This window comes from Aspergillus viridinutans, assembly GCF_018404265.1.
Source record: "Aspergillus viridinutans IFM 47045 DNA, scaffold_7, whole genome shotgun sequence".
NCBI lineage: Eukaryota > Fungi > Ascomycota > Eurotiomycetes > Eurotiales > Aspergillaceae > Aspergillus > Aspergillus viridinutans.
In genome coordinates, this window is record NW_025091223.1 from 374,500 (window position 1) to 393,208 (window position 18,709).

The 18,709-nt window shown below is 52.5% G+C and overlaps 4 protein-coding genes across 4 annotated transcripts; 1 reads left to right on the forward strand and 3 right to left on the reverse strand.

The window, feature by feature from the left end:
• Positions 1–239: 239 nt before the first annotated feature.
• Aspvir_008607 (putative DNA repair protein (Rad57)) lies at positions 240–3,142 on the forward strand (the record flags this gene model as incomplete). Its single annotated transcript, XM_043271775.1, has 3 exons — positions 240–1,180; positions 1,263–1,766; positions 1,822–3,142. The coding sequence occupies 3 exons, from the start codon at positions 240–242 to the stop codon at positions 3,140–3,142; spliced, it is 2,766 nt and encodes a 921-aa protein (XP_043127710.1).
• A 671-nt stretch (positions 3,143–3,813) lies between these two features.
• Positions 3,814–5,284, reverse strand: Aspvir_008608 (oleate delta-12 desaturase odeA; the record flags this gene model as incomplete). The annotated part of the gene is made up of 2 exons (XM_043271776.1): positions 3,814–4,223; positions 4,285–5,284. The coding sequence occupies 2 exons, from the start codon at positions 5,282–5,284 to the stop codon at positions 3,814–3,816; spliced, it is 1,410 nt and encodes a 469-aa protein (XP_043127711.1).
• A 2,783-nt stretch (positions 5,285–8,067) lies between these two features.
• Positions 8,068–12,590, reverse strand: Aspvir_008609 (putative TMEM1 family protein; the record flags this gene model as incomplete). The annotated part of the gene is made up of 4 exons (XM_043271777.1): positions 8,068–8,709; positions 8,763–9,842; positions 9,898–12,470; positions 12,551–12,590. The coding sequence occupies 4 exons, from the start codon at positions 12,588–12,590 to the stop codon at positions 8,068–8,070; spliced, it is 4,335 nt and encodes a 1,444-aa protein (XP_043127712.1).
• Positions 12,591–13,197: 607 nt separating this feature from the next.
• On the reverse strand, positions 13,198–17,543 carry Aspvir_008610 (putative membrane-tethered transcription factor (SPT23); the record flags this gene model as incomplete). Its single annotated transcript, XM_043271778.1, has 3 exons — positions 13,198–13,329; positions 13,390–16,773; positions 16,827–17,543. The coding sequence occupies 3 exons, from the start codon at positions 17,541–17,543 to the stop codon at positions 13,198–13,200; spliced, it is 4,233 nt and encodes a 1,410-aa protein (XP_043127713.1).
• Positions 17,544–18,709: the final 1,166 nt, after the last annotated feature.

Below are 18,709 nucleotides of genomic sequence, written 5' to 3' on the forward strand. Positions count from 1 at the left end.
GGCTGTTTACTCCAGAGATGGTGTCTGCCTGTTGGGGTCCGCCAGCTTACCCCCAAAGCGATATTATCAGGGTCGGATGGGACAAATTGTGTCTCAGCCGCCATAATATGTGGCCATCCGGCTGGCATGGTATTGACATCCTAAGGCTTTGGCAGTCTTTGTAAAAAGCACCTGCGTCAGTTTTACTTCTGGTATATATCACCGCTGGCGAGCCAACAGCTGCTCCAGAGATGAAGGACATGAAGGAGCTCGAGCCTCTGCAGAAGGTCGGACAGGATGTCTATCTCTATGAGGGGTCTGCCTACAACAGCAATGAATCCAATTCCGACCCTTCACTCATCATCCTATGCACCTGGCTCGGAGGAGCAAGTCCTCGACGCATCAATAAATACGTGGCACAATATCGATCCCTTTTCCCAGCATCATCCATTCTTCTCATTACCACTACATTACCAGATATCACCATCCGTCCTTTTAGCGTGCTGCGTGCGCGATTGAAACCAGCTCGTGAAGCTATCTGCCACATTTTCTCTCAGAAAACCGACGATACAACTGAACGCAAGAACGATGCTCTGCTACATGTCTTCTCACACGGAGGATGCAACACCGCCATTCAGTTGGCGCTCTCCATGAAGGAGAATTCGGGTCCAAACGCGTTGCATCATCTCCCCCTAAGAGGCGTCATCTTCGATTGCTGTCCTGGGGTGACCGATTTCCGCCGATCATACAATGCCGCTGTCCTATCTCTTCCTCAGGGTGGTAAGTTGGCCCAGCTTGTCGGCAGGGCTGTGTTGTACACAACCGTTGGGACGATCACCAGTATCCAGAACACAGGGCTTATGAGCTCTGTCAATGATCTGCGGCATCAACTGAATGACGAGGCGGTGTTGGGGCGCCAGGTGCGAAGGCTGTACATGTGCTCGCAGGCGGATACGACGGTGGACTGGCGCGATGTGCTGTCGCACATGGAGACGGCTCGAGAGCAGGGATACCAAGCTAGTGGGGTTATGTTTCGGAACAGCCCGCATTGTGCACTGATGCTGAAGAATGAGAAGAAATATTGGACGAGCATTAAGCAGTTTTGGAGGGAGGAGGATCTATCGTACAAGGTTGATGGTCCTGCATCTGCTCTTGAAGGTGGCTCGACAGCCAAAGACAGCACATTACCTCGTAGTAAACTGTGAGAGTCACGGAATAACAGAGATGAATAAAACTCTACAGAATACTGTACTCAGGTGTTGTCGTCCAGTGGTATACTATAGGGGTGAATCCGGAGAATCTGATTGGTCGTCGGCTTGTCAGCGCAACATCCGCAATTTGCTCATCACTCGCGTTGTGATCTTCTGCTTTCTTGACTCAGTAACGCTTATGGATCTGTTATCGGTCCTACCGGGCTTTCAAATACGATCATATGCTCATATTATACCCCCGCTCGAGAGAAACAAAATCACCATCGTCGATCTCATCACCCTCGATAATCTCGAAATCGCGAAACGCGCTCACGTTCCTCCCACAGACCTTCGCCGGCTAACGACTCAAGTTGTCAAGGCGTTACACAAAGATGTTGGATTCAACGAAGCTTGTGAGGGTGGTGAAGCTGTCGAGCCGAGCTCCAGCAATGACATCGAAAAGCCTCTCATTCCTGGTCCATCGACCAAGCTAGACTTGTCGCGATGGAGTGCGATCAGCACTCTGGACCCCGTGTTGGATGAGCTGCTCAATGGTGGACTGCCGACTGGCTATTTGACCGAGGTGACTGGAGAAAGGTGACTTACCGGACGATATACGTCTTGTTTGCTATTTCTGACTGTGCGAGGATAGTGGGAGCGGCAAGACGCAATTCCTCCTCAGTCTCCTTCTAGCGGTGCAACTTCCAGAGCCTCGAGGTCTCGGGAAAGGCGCAATATACATCTCAACGGAGGCCCCGTTGGCGACATCGCGGCTGTCGCAGCTCCTCGAGTATCATCCTTACCTCTCGGCCCTCCCGAAAGACCGCGCCCCGACACTGGAGAACATTCTCTCCATCAACGCAATGGACCTGGAAACCCAGGATCATATCCTCAACTACCAGTTGCCCCTTGCGATTACCCGCTACGATGTCGGCCTCGTAGTCATCGACTCGATAACTTCCAACTACAGAGCAGAACATACATCTCACAACGTCCTGGGCCTGTCTACACGATCTGGGGAACTGGCAAGACTTGGCCAGATGCTGCGCAACCTAGCCGTCGAAAAGAATATCGCAATTGTTGTCGCAAATCAAGTGTCGGACCGCTTCGATCCTCTCGAGAGTAATGCAGCATTGCGGCGCGCCGCTGCATACGGAAATACTATTGTCTCATCCTCGCCCGTATCGACACAACAACAACCGACGACTCCCCTACACCGCGACTCAGCCGTCGCTTCACCCCTTCCCGCTGCCCTATCCAGGCCTCCGGAGTCCGGAAATGCCGAGCTATCTCCTCACATCACGATCGTACCGCCATCCTCATCCCCAGCATTCCCCTCCTCGCCGTTCGTCGCGGACGACAACCAGCCCGAGCAGCAGCAGCAGCAAGACTTCGACGGATCATACCTAATCGGCAACCCCGTGCGCAACGAGCTACTGAGCCTAGTGCACCAGCAACGGTTCTTCACCGGGTGGGGCGATACGCCGCAGGCTGCCGCGCCGCCTTCACCATACTACCTCCCCCGACAGCCCCCGCACAAAACACCCGCGCTGGGGCTTGTCTGGTCATCCCAGATAGCGTGCAGGATTGCCCTAAAGAAGGAGGAGATCACGACCATGCTCGATCCTGCCTTCGAGCCAAAGAGCACAGAACCGTTGTCGCCAGCCTCACAGCCAAACGAAGAAACTAGACCGACGCCAGACGGTAAGGAGCAGCGAAGCGATCACGACGTCCTGGATACCAGTTCGGATATCCCGCCCGTGCGGCGACGGATCACGCCCCAACCGGCAGCACCAGAGATAATTCCGCCTCGTACGCTCCGAAGAACCATGAAACTGGTCTTTGCGCCTTGGACCGCCGGGAGGGTGACAACTACCGTCGACAAGGAGGGGAACTCCACCGTTTACTTCCAGGATGAGGTTGAATATACCATTTGGAAGGGAGGATTAGAGAGCGTGGAAGGGCAAGAGTAGACGATATTCAAGAATCAACTAACGACGAGGCTGCTAATGGAGTACAACTATTCCCTTAGCATCTCTGACTATGTCTGAATATGGTAGATAGTGATTTATCAATGTACCATAATCTACAATGAAGAATTTGTCTGCCTTGCTCTGTCGCTGTGTTATGTTTTATCTACGCTAGTGCTAGTTTCGGCGGGCGGCGGAAGCTATCCTGCATCCCCGCATTTGAATTCCTTGTTTTCTCCAGCCTTACGACTCCTCTGCCCATACTCATTGTCCTAAGGGATGAAGCTTGTGATTGCTTCCTGGATTCACTGGATTCACCTGTGGTCTAAAGGGACGAACTTCGAACACGACAAAAAGGGCATCCACAAGTCTTCGCTGAAAAGCAGAATATATGCTATGAAAAAGGGTTAAGATGATCTAGAGCACATGGCAACCAAACAGGACTCCCCGATTAAGAACGATTAAAGGGCAGGAGTCGACATCGACGAATAAAAATCTTTTTGCCCCTTCCAGATACGCCTTTCATTTAGACAACTCACATTCGCTCTATGATATGACGAGTGCCCGTGTCGTGGTCAGATTCGATCCTGCGAGAGCACCACGGAGCGAGGAACTCAAAAAAGAGAGAAAGGAAGAAAGAAGAATAAGGTTCTATGTGCTGACGAACAGAGACTCTATTTGGCGGGAATCTTGGCAGGAGGGACACCGATGCCGTTGATGTTGCGGTAGAAAAGAACATGCTGGCTTTCGCCCTTGGCGCCCTCGGTGGGCTCAACCCACTGGCAGGTGCGAGCGCTGGTCCAGAGGGCCTTGAAGAAACCAGTCCAGCCGGTGTGAGCCTCGCTGCGGTAGTGTGATCCCATAACCTTCTTGATGGCCTCGCTGGCCTCATCGGCGTGGTAGAAGGGGATGGTGCTGACATAGTGGTGAAGAACGTGGGTCTCGATGATGCCGTGGAAGATGTGGCGACCGACAAAGCCGAAGTCACGGTCAATCGTAGCGGCAGCTCCACGGGTGAAATCCCAGGCCTCAGGCCGATAGTGGGGAAGGGTGGGGTCGGTGTGCTGGAGGAAAGTGATGGCAACTATATTTGTAAGTCAGCAAAACCTGTTCCATGCCACGAAAGGTGGGCGAGAGGATCTTACCGAGCCAGTGGTTTACCCAGAGGTAAGGAATGCCGTACCAGACAAGGAGGTTGAGCCAGCCATAGGTCGATCCGATGTAGTAGAGGAGGCTTCCCACAAGGAAGAGACCGAGATCGCTCAGGGCGATCAGTTTGGCATCCTTGGCCTCATACAAGGGGCTGGAAGGGTTGAAGTGGTTGACACCACCAAAGTAGCCGTTCCGCTTGCCCTTGCCGCGTCCCTCGGGCTGGCGCTCATGGTTGTTGTGGCCGGTGACGTTGGTCAAGAGGTACAAGGGCCATCCGAACAACTGCTGGAGAACGAGGTTGGTCGCGGTCAGGATGGGGGTTTCCTCCATCAATTCACCGAGCTCGTGAACGGCGCGGCCGATGCGCGAGGCATATTCTTCCCTGGTCTTGGGTACGAAGACCATATCACGGGCGATGTTACCGGTGGCCTTGTGGTGCTTGCCGTGGGAGATCTTCCAGGAGAAGTACGGGACGAGCAGAAGAGAGTGGCAGACCCATCCAACAGTGTCGTTCAAAACCTTCGAAGGGGAGAAAGCTTGGTGACCGCACTCGTGTGCCAGAACCCAAACGCCAGTACCGACCAGACCCTGAACGATTGTATAAATAGTCCACAGAGCGACGCGCACCGGCATGGAGGGCACGGTCTCGGGAGTGACATAGTTGTGGAAGACATAGAAGACGGTCGCAAGGATGGCCATGTCCCGGAAGACATAGTACAAACTCTTGGCAGCCGAGCGTTGGTAACAGTGAGCAGGGATGGCATCCCGGATCTGTTTGATGGTGTAATCGGGGATCCTGAACTCGTTACCATAGGTGTCGATCATCTTGCCGCTGGAGTCCTCGGCATCCGAAGCCATTGAGGAGAGCGACGTCGACGAAGGGGACTGGCGAGGACTGTCGAAAGGAGAGTGGGAGACGGAGCTGGGGACGGAGGAGTCCGTGGTTGGGTTGCGATGCAGCGCAACGCGCTTGGGAAGAGCTGTTGAGGACATTTTGACAGGACCGAGCTGCTGCTGTACTACAGACTTGTTGGTGCGAGGGATGAATACTGTCAATTGTGTCAGTCCATGCAAGAAAGCCGCATATGATCGGTGGCCAATATCCAGTCAATGGGAAGGTGAAAATGATGGAAGACGTCAAGACAAGCCTTGGAAGGACCGAGAGTACTTCCCTCGTCGGCTTGACAAAGAAGTTTTCCCATGTGGGGGACAAGTTCAGGCTTCCACTCACCCAGTGAATCTGCTTCAGTGGAAGGTCACAAACTCGAAGCTTCCTGACTCTTTGTGGTGGAAGGCTGACAAGGTCAGAAAGATGGTGTGAATGACCTGGTCGCGAATTTCTCTGCACTTCGTTGAACAAGGCAAGAAGAGGCCAACAAGGAGACAAGGAGGAGGGAGGATGGCGGTTAAGAGAGCGTCCAGCAACAGAGGAGGAACAGAGGAGGGGGGCAATAAAGAAGATCACAAGGGATGAAAAGGCCAAAGAAAAACAACCGGACCGAAATTTCAGAAGGCGAAAAGAAGGGAAAAAAAAGGAACGCGACGAGAACAGCCCATTCCCGTGTCCCCAATGATTTGACTATCAGATGGATGTTGGAATACCGATTTAGGTGGTAGGCACTACATGGAGTCCATCCATGGGTTTGGTTGGTATCGGGGGTAATTCTCAATGGGGAGCATTGGCAATCACAGTAATTTTTGACCATATCCTTGAAGAATGATTGGCCTGTGAGCTCATTGAGCACGGGTAACCCCTGTATTACCAATGCAGATTTTCACATTTTTCATTCCGAATTTTCTTTTCTTTGGAAATCCGTACAATTCGCCTCAGACGGCGTCCTGGGATTTGAGAGTGTAATAATCATCTATTCATTTAAGGTAGTACCTAACCACCAAAGCTGGACGCCTTCATCAGCACTCGGCCAATCAGTCTGTCAAGTCCAGTCCTGTGCAGATCGGCGGAATGGCCCATTTCTTTCTTGTTTCGGTTCTCCCAAGCCAGCGTTTCTCATGATTGGTAGTAAGGAGTACTTCGTAGCTGCATAGAGTTCAGCTCACTCTTGACCTGCAGTTTGCATATGAATATGCGAGTTCTGCAGCTCAGGTGGGATTTGGATGCGCCACTTGTCGCGATCTCAAATTTACGAATGATACCTAAGTCATCGACAGATGACAGACTGATGGTCTACTATCTACCTTCTCGCCAATCAACATTGAGGCATTTTCGGCGTCCGATAGGGGTTCCGAGTCAGGCCACCTTGAGGTTGAGCCTTGATTTCTGGCCAAATAGATTCTAGAGTCTGTACGGAGTACTCTCTAGTCTATCTACTGGTATCTACTACGCTTTATTTTCTGTAAGCGATGTTCAGCCACAACTAAATATTTGCAAATGGATTAACCATGTGGCAGACATGGGGGGGCAAAGTGAAAAATACCTTACCGCTAGTGACATTCCGGACCAGGTACAGATACCGGGGTGGCGTCTCACCGCCTTTTCAAACCCCAATCATATATGATAGTGATGATCCACTGCCGGCCAAAGGGAATTGGCTTCTCAACAGTCTTGGCGTGCACGAATGCGTATCATTGCCTTACAGTAGTTTACCTGTCCTTGGCTAGCTCACGAAGAAGGAGAGATCTTCTCCGAGGTATCATATGCAATCCTCCTAGGTCTGGAGAAAATGTCTGCAGCTTTGCCTGCGGAGGTCTTGACACTCGACTCCTTGAGGTCAAGCGAACTTGACATTATTTAGCTACCAGCGACTTATAAAATCGTGGGTCGGAGATGATTCGGAGCAGATCCATATCAGTTCCCCATTGACCTTCTAGAACATCTCCAAATTTGACACCAACTCCAGAACATCAAAATTTCGCGACATCGTTCCCTCTCAATAGCATGTGAATCTCATCCTCACCTGACTGGGAATGAAACGCCATGGACACCCTTGCTCAGACTTACTGCTAAAAGCCAATGTAGTATCCTCATACTGAACCGAGCTTACTCGATGATGCAAGCGCTGGCTTACCTAATGTGCAATCCTAAGTAGATCATCCTCAGTCTCACCAATAACAACCAGCCTAGGCCACTCAAGGTTTGATCGCGATCGTTCCAAGGCGTCGGCTAGCTTCTAGGGTGTTGCTAGTGGTCTACAATTGCAGGCGTCGGGTTTACTTCGTACATTCTTCCTTTCAACCTCTGTAAGATCCGTGATCGAGGCAATGCATGTGATTCGGACCTTGCTTACTATGGTAGTATCATAGTAAATCACTCTCAGATCCTGTTGATCACTCTCGGAAAAGCTCAACAAGTGAGGAAGGAATGCCAGGACACGCCCTCTATTTATTTCTCATGACTAGGCAGTCTCAATGCTGGCATTGAATATCACTATGCAATAAACGGATTCCTCTGAAACAAATAGAACAAATTCTTGATCCCCAGAGATCTCGGGTTTGATTTCTCATTCTACTAGTCTCGTCCGGAGGAAGTAGCAGTAATTTAAACTGTTGGGGCGGAGCCATTTTGTTGAGGATGGGAGGATATCAGTGGGTCTGGCTTGACTTGTCAACCGCCAAAACTAAAATTCCTTGTGAAGAGGTTAAAAAATAAAATAATTAGTTAATTAAAAGCGGGTGCTTAGTCACCAGTGGCCTGTGTATTTTTCGTCCTTTGCAAATTTGCCCCGACGATGCACAGCCATTTTGTCTATCTACACTCGGATCTTGATATCTTCATGCTCGGATCGCTAGGTTACACAGTTACAACATCGTTAACATCATCATGCATGTACCTCATTTCGACTCTCTGAATTTATCAACCACGAGCCGCCGTGCCCCCCTTGCCCCGCCGGGCTGAGACTGACCGTCGTCTGCCGTAGATCAGGGAGCACCAACACCGTCTCCCCATGATTGCGGTAATCGACCTCGCTCGGGACCTGTCGTCGCTGCAGGAATGGCGCACCACCCGCCGCTGGATTTCCTGGTTGGCTCGTCGTCGCTGTAGGGGGTGGCGCCGCGGGGACGTAACTTTTGATCTCCAGCCCCGGAAGCAGAAGATGGCCCGCTTTTTGGGGGAGCAGCAGGACGGCAAACGTCTGTGTTTCGTTCTCGGACGCGACAAAGTTTCCCCGTCTGCGTCCTCCAACGAGCCATAGTTCCGGGTTGGCGTGAATCTCGTAGGAAAACTCCAGGTTCCCCCCCGCGTTCTCGCGAGTCTCAGGCGAGCTCCATCGCCGTGTATGACGTAGAACGAGTTCGGCCGCAATCATCTGACCGACGGCCGCGTGTCTCGGCTGATCCGCGAGATTCTTGAGTCGCAATTCTGCGGTGTGTAGCACTTGGATCTCAGGTATGTCAACAGGGATGACGATCCGACGGCTGAGTATGGTTGGCTGCTTGGGTAGCGAAATGATGGGATTGTTCTGTTTGGATGTTAGTCGTAACTTCGAGTCATATGAGTTCAAGGTACACTCACCTGGTGCCATGTCATGAGCCACGCTTTTAAACCGTCAGATGGCTCCTTGACTGCACTGAGTAGGCCATCCCATCCAACATTCGCATATGACAGCGTGCCCATCTCGCGGATGAGCCCGATCACTTCCATGTCTGCAGTTGACAGTTGTGTGCGGAATGCCTGCACAATATGGGATGTGAGCAAGGTTGTATACTGGCGGAAATCGCTGTCGGCAATACTGTTCTTGAACCTCGTTTCGACCGCGTCCAGGCACTCATCGTCCACGCAAGTAAACTCGACACTGAGGCGGAGAGAGCGTCTTGAACCGGGTGAAGCAACACTATCCTTTCGCTGCTGGATTCTGTATAATAAGGACGCTGGTTGCTTTGGAAATACGTCCATTGCCACCGAGTCCTTCACATGCGACTGAACCTCGTAGACATCGGAGCTGGGGATACTGCATTTTAGAATCCGAAGAGGGATCATCATCGCTGGACCGACAGTAAATCGAGAAAAAAGGACTTCGTCCTTGAAGACGTCTTGCACATTGACGCTGATCGGCAGAGCGGAAACAATGCTATGAAGAGAACTGTAGGAGAAGCGGCCGCTCTCCGTCTCGTAGGAAACCTCTGCCCTTGCAGACAGCATCGGATGAACCTCTTCGACCGTATAAGGGATACGGAGCCGCAGTATGGACTGTGGTCCCAACTGCGCAATCCCAATATTTCCAGACTCGCTATTTGTGGAGATGGTTATACTTCCTTCCACCACCTCTGCCTCTGCTACCCTCAGTCGAAGACCAGCAGTAGCAGGCCGTACGCGAATCGTGCCAGTTTTGATGTTATTGCTCCCGCTGTACAGCTCCAGCTCGAGTGTCCGCATTTCCTCCAAATTGACTACATGCGGAGACGTAATTTTGGCCTGCAATCCCTCGGGTCGCGGGAAGCAGTAGACATAGGGCCGACTATCGACCTCTTCAGCGTCGAGCACCTCCCTAAAGCCCACAGGAAGGGCTGGATGCTTTCCGCCGGCTAGCGTGAACAGGATGTTGCCAGCTCGCATTTCCAGGCGGTCCACAAAGTATTTTCCTTGCAAAGTAGCCTTCCATGAGTTTAGTGAGTGTGTAAGGAAGTTCGAGGGGTCAAAGAAAGCTTACCGTAGAGTCAACGAGAATTTTTGTGGGCGACGACTTGATAATCGCCTTATTGGCCGTTTCTATCCAGTGCTCATTGCTATGCGGCCCGCTCGCACTGACAAGCCGCACCTTCATCGAATCAATCTCGATTCGTTTTCCTAGTAAAAACCGCAGGCTGAGTTGCATCTGAAACCCATCCTTGTCATCGTAATGAACGATGATGGGCTTCACGTCCAAGTCTGCAAAGAAGTCGGCGAACGGCGCTGAGACTTCCTTTTGAAGCATGCCAGAGGCTTCAAAGAGTTTGTCCACGTACCGGGAAACCGGGCTCTGCTCGGTAAAGATGGAAGAAGCATCGAGCGTCTTCTCTCGCGCAGTCAAGCCTGAGTGCGTGTGCACGGCGAACTTGGCAAGAAGCCGCAGCATCGTTCGTACGTACTCCTCGCTTCGTTTCAACTCTTCGAGACATCTCGAATACATTTCGAGCATGATTCCTTCTAGTAAAATCCAGTGCTTGGTGCCGTAGAATGGGATGATTTGGTGGAAATATGAGGCAGCTGCGATGTAATCATTCTGTCGATAACGTAGAAGAGCCATGTCGGCGAGAGCCGTCTGGGCTGAACATGTGCGGTGCGCCATGACATAGTGACGATACACCAAGTCCGTAAGCTGCTCGTAATGAGAGCGGAAAGCCTTCCTCGATCGCAGAGCAGTCCTTAGCTCAAGAAGATCGATTCCGAAAAGTGGATTCGAAACCAGAGACTCCTCTTTCCGCTTCTCTTCTGGCTTCTCTTCCGTCTCGCCATCCAAGGAAACTTCGGTCATCTCGTCCTCGCCTCGACCTTGGTTGTCGAAGAGCAGTCCCAGATCCTTCCAGTTCTCGTTCCAACCGCATCTGCCAGCGATTGCTTCCAAAAGGCGTCGTGCCAGTGAAAGGAGTTCCCCTCTCCCACTCGCTAATTGCTCGGAACCGGTCTTTGGAATAAAGGCAGGTATAGGCTTCTGTAATTCGTGGTCTGCCCGAGAAGCATTGGCAAGAGTATCTGGGAGCGGAATGCCGTGACTGTTAGAACGGCCAGGACGAGTTGTGGCTGGTGATATCAATGAGCTAGAGCGTCTGGGAACCTCAGGCTTGGGTTCCGGGGTGCTGGTGGCCGCGACAGCCTTGCTCATAGCATGAAGGGAAGACTCTGGCAATGTGAGCTTCGATGTGGATGTCTGAATCAAGACCTGGCTTGCTGCAGCATAGGACCATGACGATACCAGGTTGTTTATGAGGTCCGTCTTGGACGGATGATCCACGTCAGCCAAGCCAGATTCGAGGTCAACTCTCAGCGTACGTGCGGCGAGGGTAATAAATTCGGCGGCTCTCGCACAAAGCTCAGAGAGAAGCATCAGATCCTCGGGTTTCTTATCCTTCTTTCCTTTCTGGGTTGCGCCGGCCTCTGTCGCAACCAAGGACGGCGCTCTGGCAGCTCTCAGGAGCAAGGTCAGCTGCCGGGAGAATACATATGTACGGAAATCGAATATCGAGATGTCGCTGGCGAGAATCATCTCCCGGTAAGGCTTTCGATTTGAATCTAGCGGAAAGTCCTTGGGGTCAATTTCTCCAACAGCGACTGACTTTTCGTCGTCATCTACATCCGAAGGCGCCGAGCCCGCCTCCTCCAAAGCGGCCTTGGCTTTCTCCTGCCAGTCCTTGCTGACAGTCAAGAAAGCACTTCCATGCTGATCACCTGTGCCCTGAATCTGCTCGTGGATTGCCGTATCCAACCCCACGGAGAGCTCATCGTATCCGACCAGCGCATCCTCGAACAAACCCACATTCTCGAAGCCCCTGGCAAGCCCCTCCTTGAGTATAAAGAACGTGCAGAAATTCCAACCTGGCAGACTCCGCTGCGAGTCCTTCTCCTTGATATCCTCCTCATACTGCGCGACGCGGAGATCAAAAGACGCCAGAATGGCATTCTTCATCTTCTCCACAAAGTCCTCCACCTGATCCGCCAGCTCAGCCGGCCGCTGCGTGCTTCCCGGCCGGGGCAAACGCAACTGTGCCACGCGGTCAACAGCCGACTTGGACGACGCATTGAAATCCGCTTTGATCTTCTCGAGGACGGTCGTGGTGCCCCGGCCCCATTTCGACGCCGGCGCGGCCTTCTCCGTGCTGTCGCCGTCTTGCACCACGTGCACGATCAACCACTCAAACGCATCGTGCTTCTCCTGATTGCTTGCTGCCGGGGCGCTGGCCTGCGGCGTCGACGCGTGGGCCTTAATCCAGTCCCGCAGGGTCTTGCGAGCGGTTGCTTTGTAGGTGTCGTTGTCATCGCAGCGGAGGAGGTAGATTTTCAAGTACGGTGTTTGGCGCAGACCAGGGATCTGATGGCGTCGGTGAGGTACCGGGGCACTTCTGGAGGTATCGCTCGATGGCTTGCGCTCGTCTGTCTCAAGCTGGGCCGGAACGAAGCCGATGCGGAGCGACTCGATAGATCGAACGGGGCGGGTGGGCGATTTCCAGTGGAGGTTCTTGAGCGGGAGCTTATCTTCGATGACGGGTTGAACGAGGGGAAATAGTCCCGAGGGGTCGGTATACTCGACTGTAGGACATCGAAAATGTAACTTGGTCAGTCAAAAGTGCGTGGTCAACTCCGGCGGAGGGTTCCTCGTTTCGACATACCGGTGACACTGCTCGAGCCTGCCTGTGATGAAGTCTCCATATTTCCCGAGCGCTATTCGGGAGGTGACACAAGGGTCCTCAATGACATTCCGCTTCAGAGGACAATTTCAACAATAAGCGGCAAGAGAGGTACGTTAGTACCGGTGTACGCTCATTCAGGAGACAATTCTCCAGGTGTCTGTTCCTCTGGCGGGAAGGCGGTCGAGCATCTCCGCATAATAGGTACATCTCTTGGCATTGTTTATACGGAGAACATAGGTACTCTTATGGATGATAGAAGAGACCACTAACTAGCATTCTATCAACGCCAGTTATAACTATACAAAAAATACCTTGAAGACAATGAACAGAGATAATTTAATTCTCGTCCCATATCATAGTGTTTGAAGTTCTCAATACAAAAAAAGTACATCTGTACATCTTATTGGGCTCAAAATTACATACAAACATCAGGTATAGAGAGAGGAAGAATAAGGTAAAGAAGGAGCTGTCATATCCCGTCATGATGCAAAAGTATCGGCAAAACAAGAAAGTAAAAAGGAAAAAAGGAAAGACATGTCCATAGTGCCGCCCGCTCGCAAACAACGCCCTGGCTCAAAGGGATTCGAGGAAGATGATAGGAAACAAAGGAGGAAAAACGCCAAGGTCTAAGAGCCAACGTCCAGCGCGCCCCGCATATAGCGCGTCTTCACAAATCCATAAATGTCTGACGCACCTTGCCAGATGCCTGGAACGTAACTTCGCATCCATGCGCAGATAACCAGAAGTAGAAGAGGAAGCTAAGACCTGTTAGTAATGGCGCAAATAAATGCAAAAAGGGGATTACCGAAGATACTCACCCAAATGAAGTAGAGATTCCGATCGCTACCCAAACCCTTCATCCTGCGAGCTTGCTGCTCTCTGAGATGCTTCTGTTGCTCGCGGGAAATCAATCTGGAGCCGATTCGGATGTCTTTGATGTCATCGTTCTCCTGTTTGCCACATTCTGCCACAGAAGTGCTGGCCTGTGACTCGAAATGCTGATCCACGGCCGCCTCGGCTGCCGCCCTTAGCAATGCAGCCTTCTTCACTTGCGACGCCTCTTCCTCATCCTGACGATCTTGGCCTGGGTACAGCTCCTCGTAAGAAGGCAGCTCAGTCGCACTGGGCGCGGAATTGCCCTTCAAGAGGTCCCACCAGCCGTCCTTCGAAGACCAGGATGTGGCTGGTCGATGAGGAACAAGATTCGTAATACGGCGCATCATCGGATGAGCCTGGTAATCGGGCAAAGCAGGCATTGGCGGCAGAGCAGGAAGATTCGGGAAGGCATTCGCGACGCTCTGCTGGAATTGATTTATTTGAGCCTGAAGCTGGTTCCGCCAAGCCACCAGAGCTGCCGGGGGAGAGAACGGCCGTGCCTCTTGGGCGGCAGTTGCCTGCTCAGACGAGGGTAGCGGACCAGGCACATCTTGGTGAACGCTCGAACATCGAGATATAGTAAAGTCCACTTGGTCCTCTGAATCATCCTCATCATCGTCGGAGTCGTAGATCGCCGGATCGAGAGATCCTGATACAGAGGACGACTCCCAGAGAGAGTGAAGGGAAGCGGAACTGCTATGCCTGCGTCGCAACGATGCTACCGACCCAACGCTACGGGAGCGGTTGTGCCGAGCAGGAATCAGTGCAGCCTGGTGGGCGGGAAGGGTGGTGGCCAAATCGGCCGGAGTGAATCCCCTGATGCTGCGAGCGTTGACGTCCGCACCAGCCAAACGCAGCCTGTTGACAATATGCGCATGGCCATGTAAGGCGGCCAGATGCATAGGCGTGTTTCCGGTACTGTCCTGCACATCCGGGTTCGCCCCTCGGGCGAGCAGTCCGGCAACGAAACGAGTCAAGCCCAAGGACGAGGCGAAATGAAGCAGAGTTTGCCCGGTGGCGCAGCGCGAGTTATACTTCGGCGGCCGCGGGTTGTCGTCAAGGTCGATGAATTCGAGATAGGTCAGCATCTTCGAGTCCAGATCGCTCAGTTTGCCCTGAGACTCTAGGCCAGGGACCTGCCGCTGATGGCCGCCAGAACCGGCGGAGAAGTCTTTCTGAAGGTTGAAGACAGCCTTGGGGTCGCTACCCATGATCTGTTGAGCAGTCTGGAACGCATCTGCCTGATTGCCAAGCTTCTGTCCTAGAATGCCAAGTGCAAGGCGATACATCTGGAGTTCTCTGTCGTCAACATACCTGAAGAATTGCTGCTGCTTGGGCATCAGAGGTTGAGCCGGCTGCATTTGACCAAATGTCGGATGCTCATGCTTGAACACCACAGCAACCATGCCAGGCTGGAGGGCTGGCGGAGTCAAGCAATTCAGGCACTTATCGCCCCAGAACGTCGTCGTTGTGGCTAGGGTATCACCAAAGACGACCTCCATACCAGGGTAGAAACCACTTCCTAACAGCGTCACTTCTGTGCCTCCGGTGATGGAGCCTTCCGCCGGGACAACCTTGTGAATAACAGAAGGCAACCGGTTACCAGCATTTGTGAGAGGAGGCCAAGCGGAAGTGGCCGTGCTTGAGCCTAATGAGAGGTTGAGGGACTGATCTTGAAATCCGTGACGGGCTGAGTTACCAGGCGTTCCAGGGCGGCTAGGCTGAGCCGAGTTTGGCGCCGACATCAACTGCTGCTGAATGAATGTATCCAAGCTGGTCTGGGCCGCGCTGGGATTGAAAAAATGATTGTTGTCTCCGCTATTGGGCGTCGGTGGGCCGTTGGCCAACTGACCCGACATGGCCGAGGACGTTACAAACGGCCTCTCCGCCGGGGACGCAAAACCACGCGCCGCATTGAAAGGAGTTTCGTTTCCTAAAACTCCTGAATTGGTCCCACCCGCTGATGACTGTCCGTTCTCAAGCTTGGTCATGGTCAATTCGGACGGAAGACGACCGGAATTGCTGTGTTTCCGTCGCTTGGTCGTAGGTCCTGGGAAGTCGTTCGGCGAAGTCTGTCGCGAAAGACTGCGGGGTGTGTGCGAGTTTGTGGAGGCGTTCTTCTGGCCGTTATGGCCGTTCTGAGCGGCGACAGCGAAGGAGCCTGTCGGCATTTGATACTGCGAGTTGAACCGTTGCTGAAGACCTTGCAGATCCGTAGTCGAGGATGATCGGAACGACTGCTGGGACGGGGTTGACGACTTGGCGGTTTCGACGGGAGGGCCTGACGGAAACACTCCTACTCCGGGCAATTGTGTCCCGTCAGGGAGAGACGGAGAAGGGCCCGGGGCGGGAGGAGCCGGGGGAGCGTGCGTCTTGTGATCATCCGTGATCATGATGGAGTTTGTGATTGCCTGGGCAATGACATTATCCAAATGGTCTTTGACTGTGAAAATGACCTGGAAACCGAGCTTTTCATTCTGGTGCCTGCAGTAGCATGCAATTCGCATTGGAAGCTCGACTTGCATTGCTCCAGCCGGAATAACTGGCGCAGGGGCATCAGTGTAGCCTGGCATGGCATGCTTGGAGGGCTCCGCCCAATCTTTGATCTCGTTGGTGTTGAAGACGATGACTCGCTTCTCCTCGTCCTTTTGAAACAACTCGTCCTCCTCGGGCTTTCTCTGCTTCTTTCTGAACGCGCGCTTCCGTTCACGCTGTATGCATCCAGCACAGATTCTCACCTCCCCGCCGTCCAAGGGCTTGTCATCTTCTGGCAACTCTTCCGTGGCATTTGGGCTAGAGCTCGAGGTGCGGTACCGCGTCTCGCCCCTTGCTCGGGCAAATGCCTTTCTCAGTTTCGTCTGGTCCTGCATCGCGCTAGTGCAGACAAGACTCGTATGCAGTTGCAAGGTATCAGCCGAACGATCGGCAGACGCAGGAGCAAGGAATTTCGGCTTCGAGATGGTGTGTGTGGGCAGTCGTAATTTCTTGACGCCCGAGGGCATCGGATAGAGAGTCAACCGGATGGGAATTTGGGTTTCTACGCGGGATTTTAGTGAGGTGGGATGAACGGTGAGGACATGACGCTGAGTCGTTTCCGCTTTCATATTGTTCTGAGGGGGAGACGGCGCAAAGTTGATGCCGAAAGGAAACCCATTTGACGCAAAGTTGAAGTTTCCGTTCAGTGGAGATCCGCCGTTCATGTTAATGCCGCCAAAACTTTCCTCCAAAAGCGACGACGGTGATTGTCCCGGCCATTGGCTTGATGACGACCTGCTTTGACCAGGCATTTTGCCCATTGTGAAAGGAGAGGTCGAATTGCGAAATTGCTACGAGGAGAATTAGTAAAGGGACGAGGAAGAATGAGAGTCTAGGTACATACCGGAGAAGCTAATTGCCTCGAGGTGGAATGAGACGTCCCCCGCATTTGCGACTTCAGTCGCTTCTGCGTCTTTGGCTGAGCGGTCGAGTCAGTCTTCAGGGCACTGGGGCTACTGGCTGCGCTTTCAAAATCGAAAGCGGCGTCCATCGCCTTGTTGCTGGATTCGAGGTCGGTTTCGATGGGGAAAACACCATCCATGGCCGGTAAGGAAGGATCAAAGCCAAACATCGATGTGTCCTCCTTCATTGAACCGAGCTCCGAGTTGATCCAATCTTCAGTTGCGTAGCCAAATGGCATTATGTTGGCGTGATCGCTATGAGTAACGGAAGTGGACGAGGCCACGGAGGTGTTTCGAATGTGATTCCGCGGAGAATCGGACGAAGAACTGGGACTCGAGTTATCCAGGGATTCGGCAGGGGAGTCTGAAGCAACGATCTTGGGTTGCCTCAGCGCATCATGTTCCTGAAAGTGTCTCTTTATGGAGAGTTCTGAGGGCGACAAACACAAAGATTCCGAGTCGGTGACCGTGCGGGAGGAGTGGGAACGGGCAAAGAGATCGTCGAATTCCTGGCCGGCGGCCTCGTTCATCTGTAGTCTCGTAGAGTCGAGAAAGCTTAAATCGGTATCTTGATACGGATTTTCCATCTCATCATCGACGACAATGGGATCCAGTGAGGGAAATACGGGAGATGAGGCAGCCTCCACAGGTCCCATCATTGGTTCCAGGATCACGGAGCGGAAAGCCAGGGGGCCACTGTTGAATACGCCCAAATCTTCGCAGCGTGCTTCCAATACCAAGGTGCAAGACTCGAAGATAGAAGTTCAAGGGATGGCACGCGGGTCTCTAAGATCCGACCGCAAAACTCGTCTCACTTGGTGAAATCGAACTTCCTAACAGTACCGTCTCCAAGCCATCGAACCGAATCACAAGATGGCGATCAAGAAAGAGCGACGAATTCGTTATTGTACAGATAACCACTAGATGGCCCTTGTCAAATGTTGATCGTGACCGCCGCAGCGTAGGGAATTGAGAGGCGCGGTAATAGCACGCGATCGGTTCTTGTTGAGGGCGTGGAAAAGGGAGGGAAAAACTGGAGGGGCGATCGTCTCGGGGGACGAAGGGAGTTTGGAGAGAGGGGATGGTCTATAAAAAACTCTTACAGTGACTAGAGAAGGACAGTGTAATGACACACTGACTGAGGAACAACACTGAAGCAGAGAACTAGCTTAGGTAGTTGATGATAAGGACCTGATTCACCGCAGAGGAAAGGGGGTTGGTTTGAGCCTGTAGCGTATTCTACCTAGTCGTAGTCGTCGGGTCTACCTGGCTCCTTTCCCGGAACGGCCAAAAATTCTGCCAGCCAGAAAACTCAGGCACCTATGGATGACTCCTCCGCCACTCCATGACTGCGCTAATCCTATTTCAGGTTGGTCAGTCTGTAGGCTACCAGATTATGATTGGCCTTGGCTGCGACTGTCTAATCCTCACTACATGTACATAACTTCGCGAGCATAATCTATCGCTTCAGACTTTGGCTTTCATAACGGATAATTTCATTTTAAAGCCTTCATTACTTCTCGTTCTTCTATCTTGTGTCTTCTCCGCATGTGGTTTCTTGAACGTATGCATCGACAGCAGGGGGTTCGATGAGTGGGTTAACACGGGACGCCTACTTATCATGCATTCCTCCTAGTCAGTCGCCTCCAATGACCCTGCGAGGCGTATCTACGGAGCATAGATTACACGGATGATGTACAACAGAGCTGTCAAAACTCTCGCAACTCGCAATGATCTAGCCTGGCATCAATCGTTAAAGATCATGGGGATAGTCTCGAGGAAAGACCATGACAGGGAAAAATCTACCTGGATAACCGCATTGCTA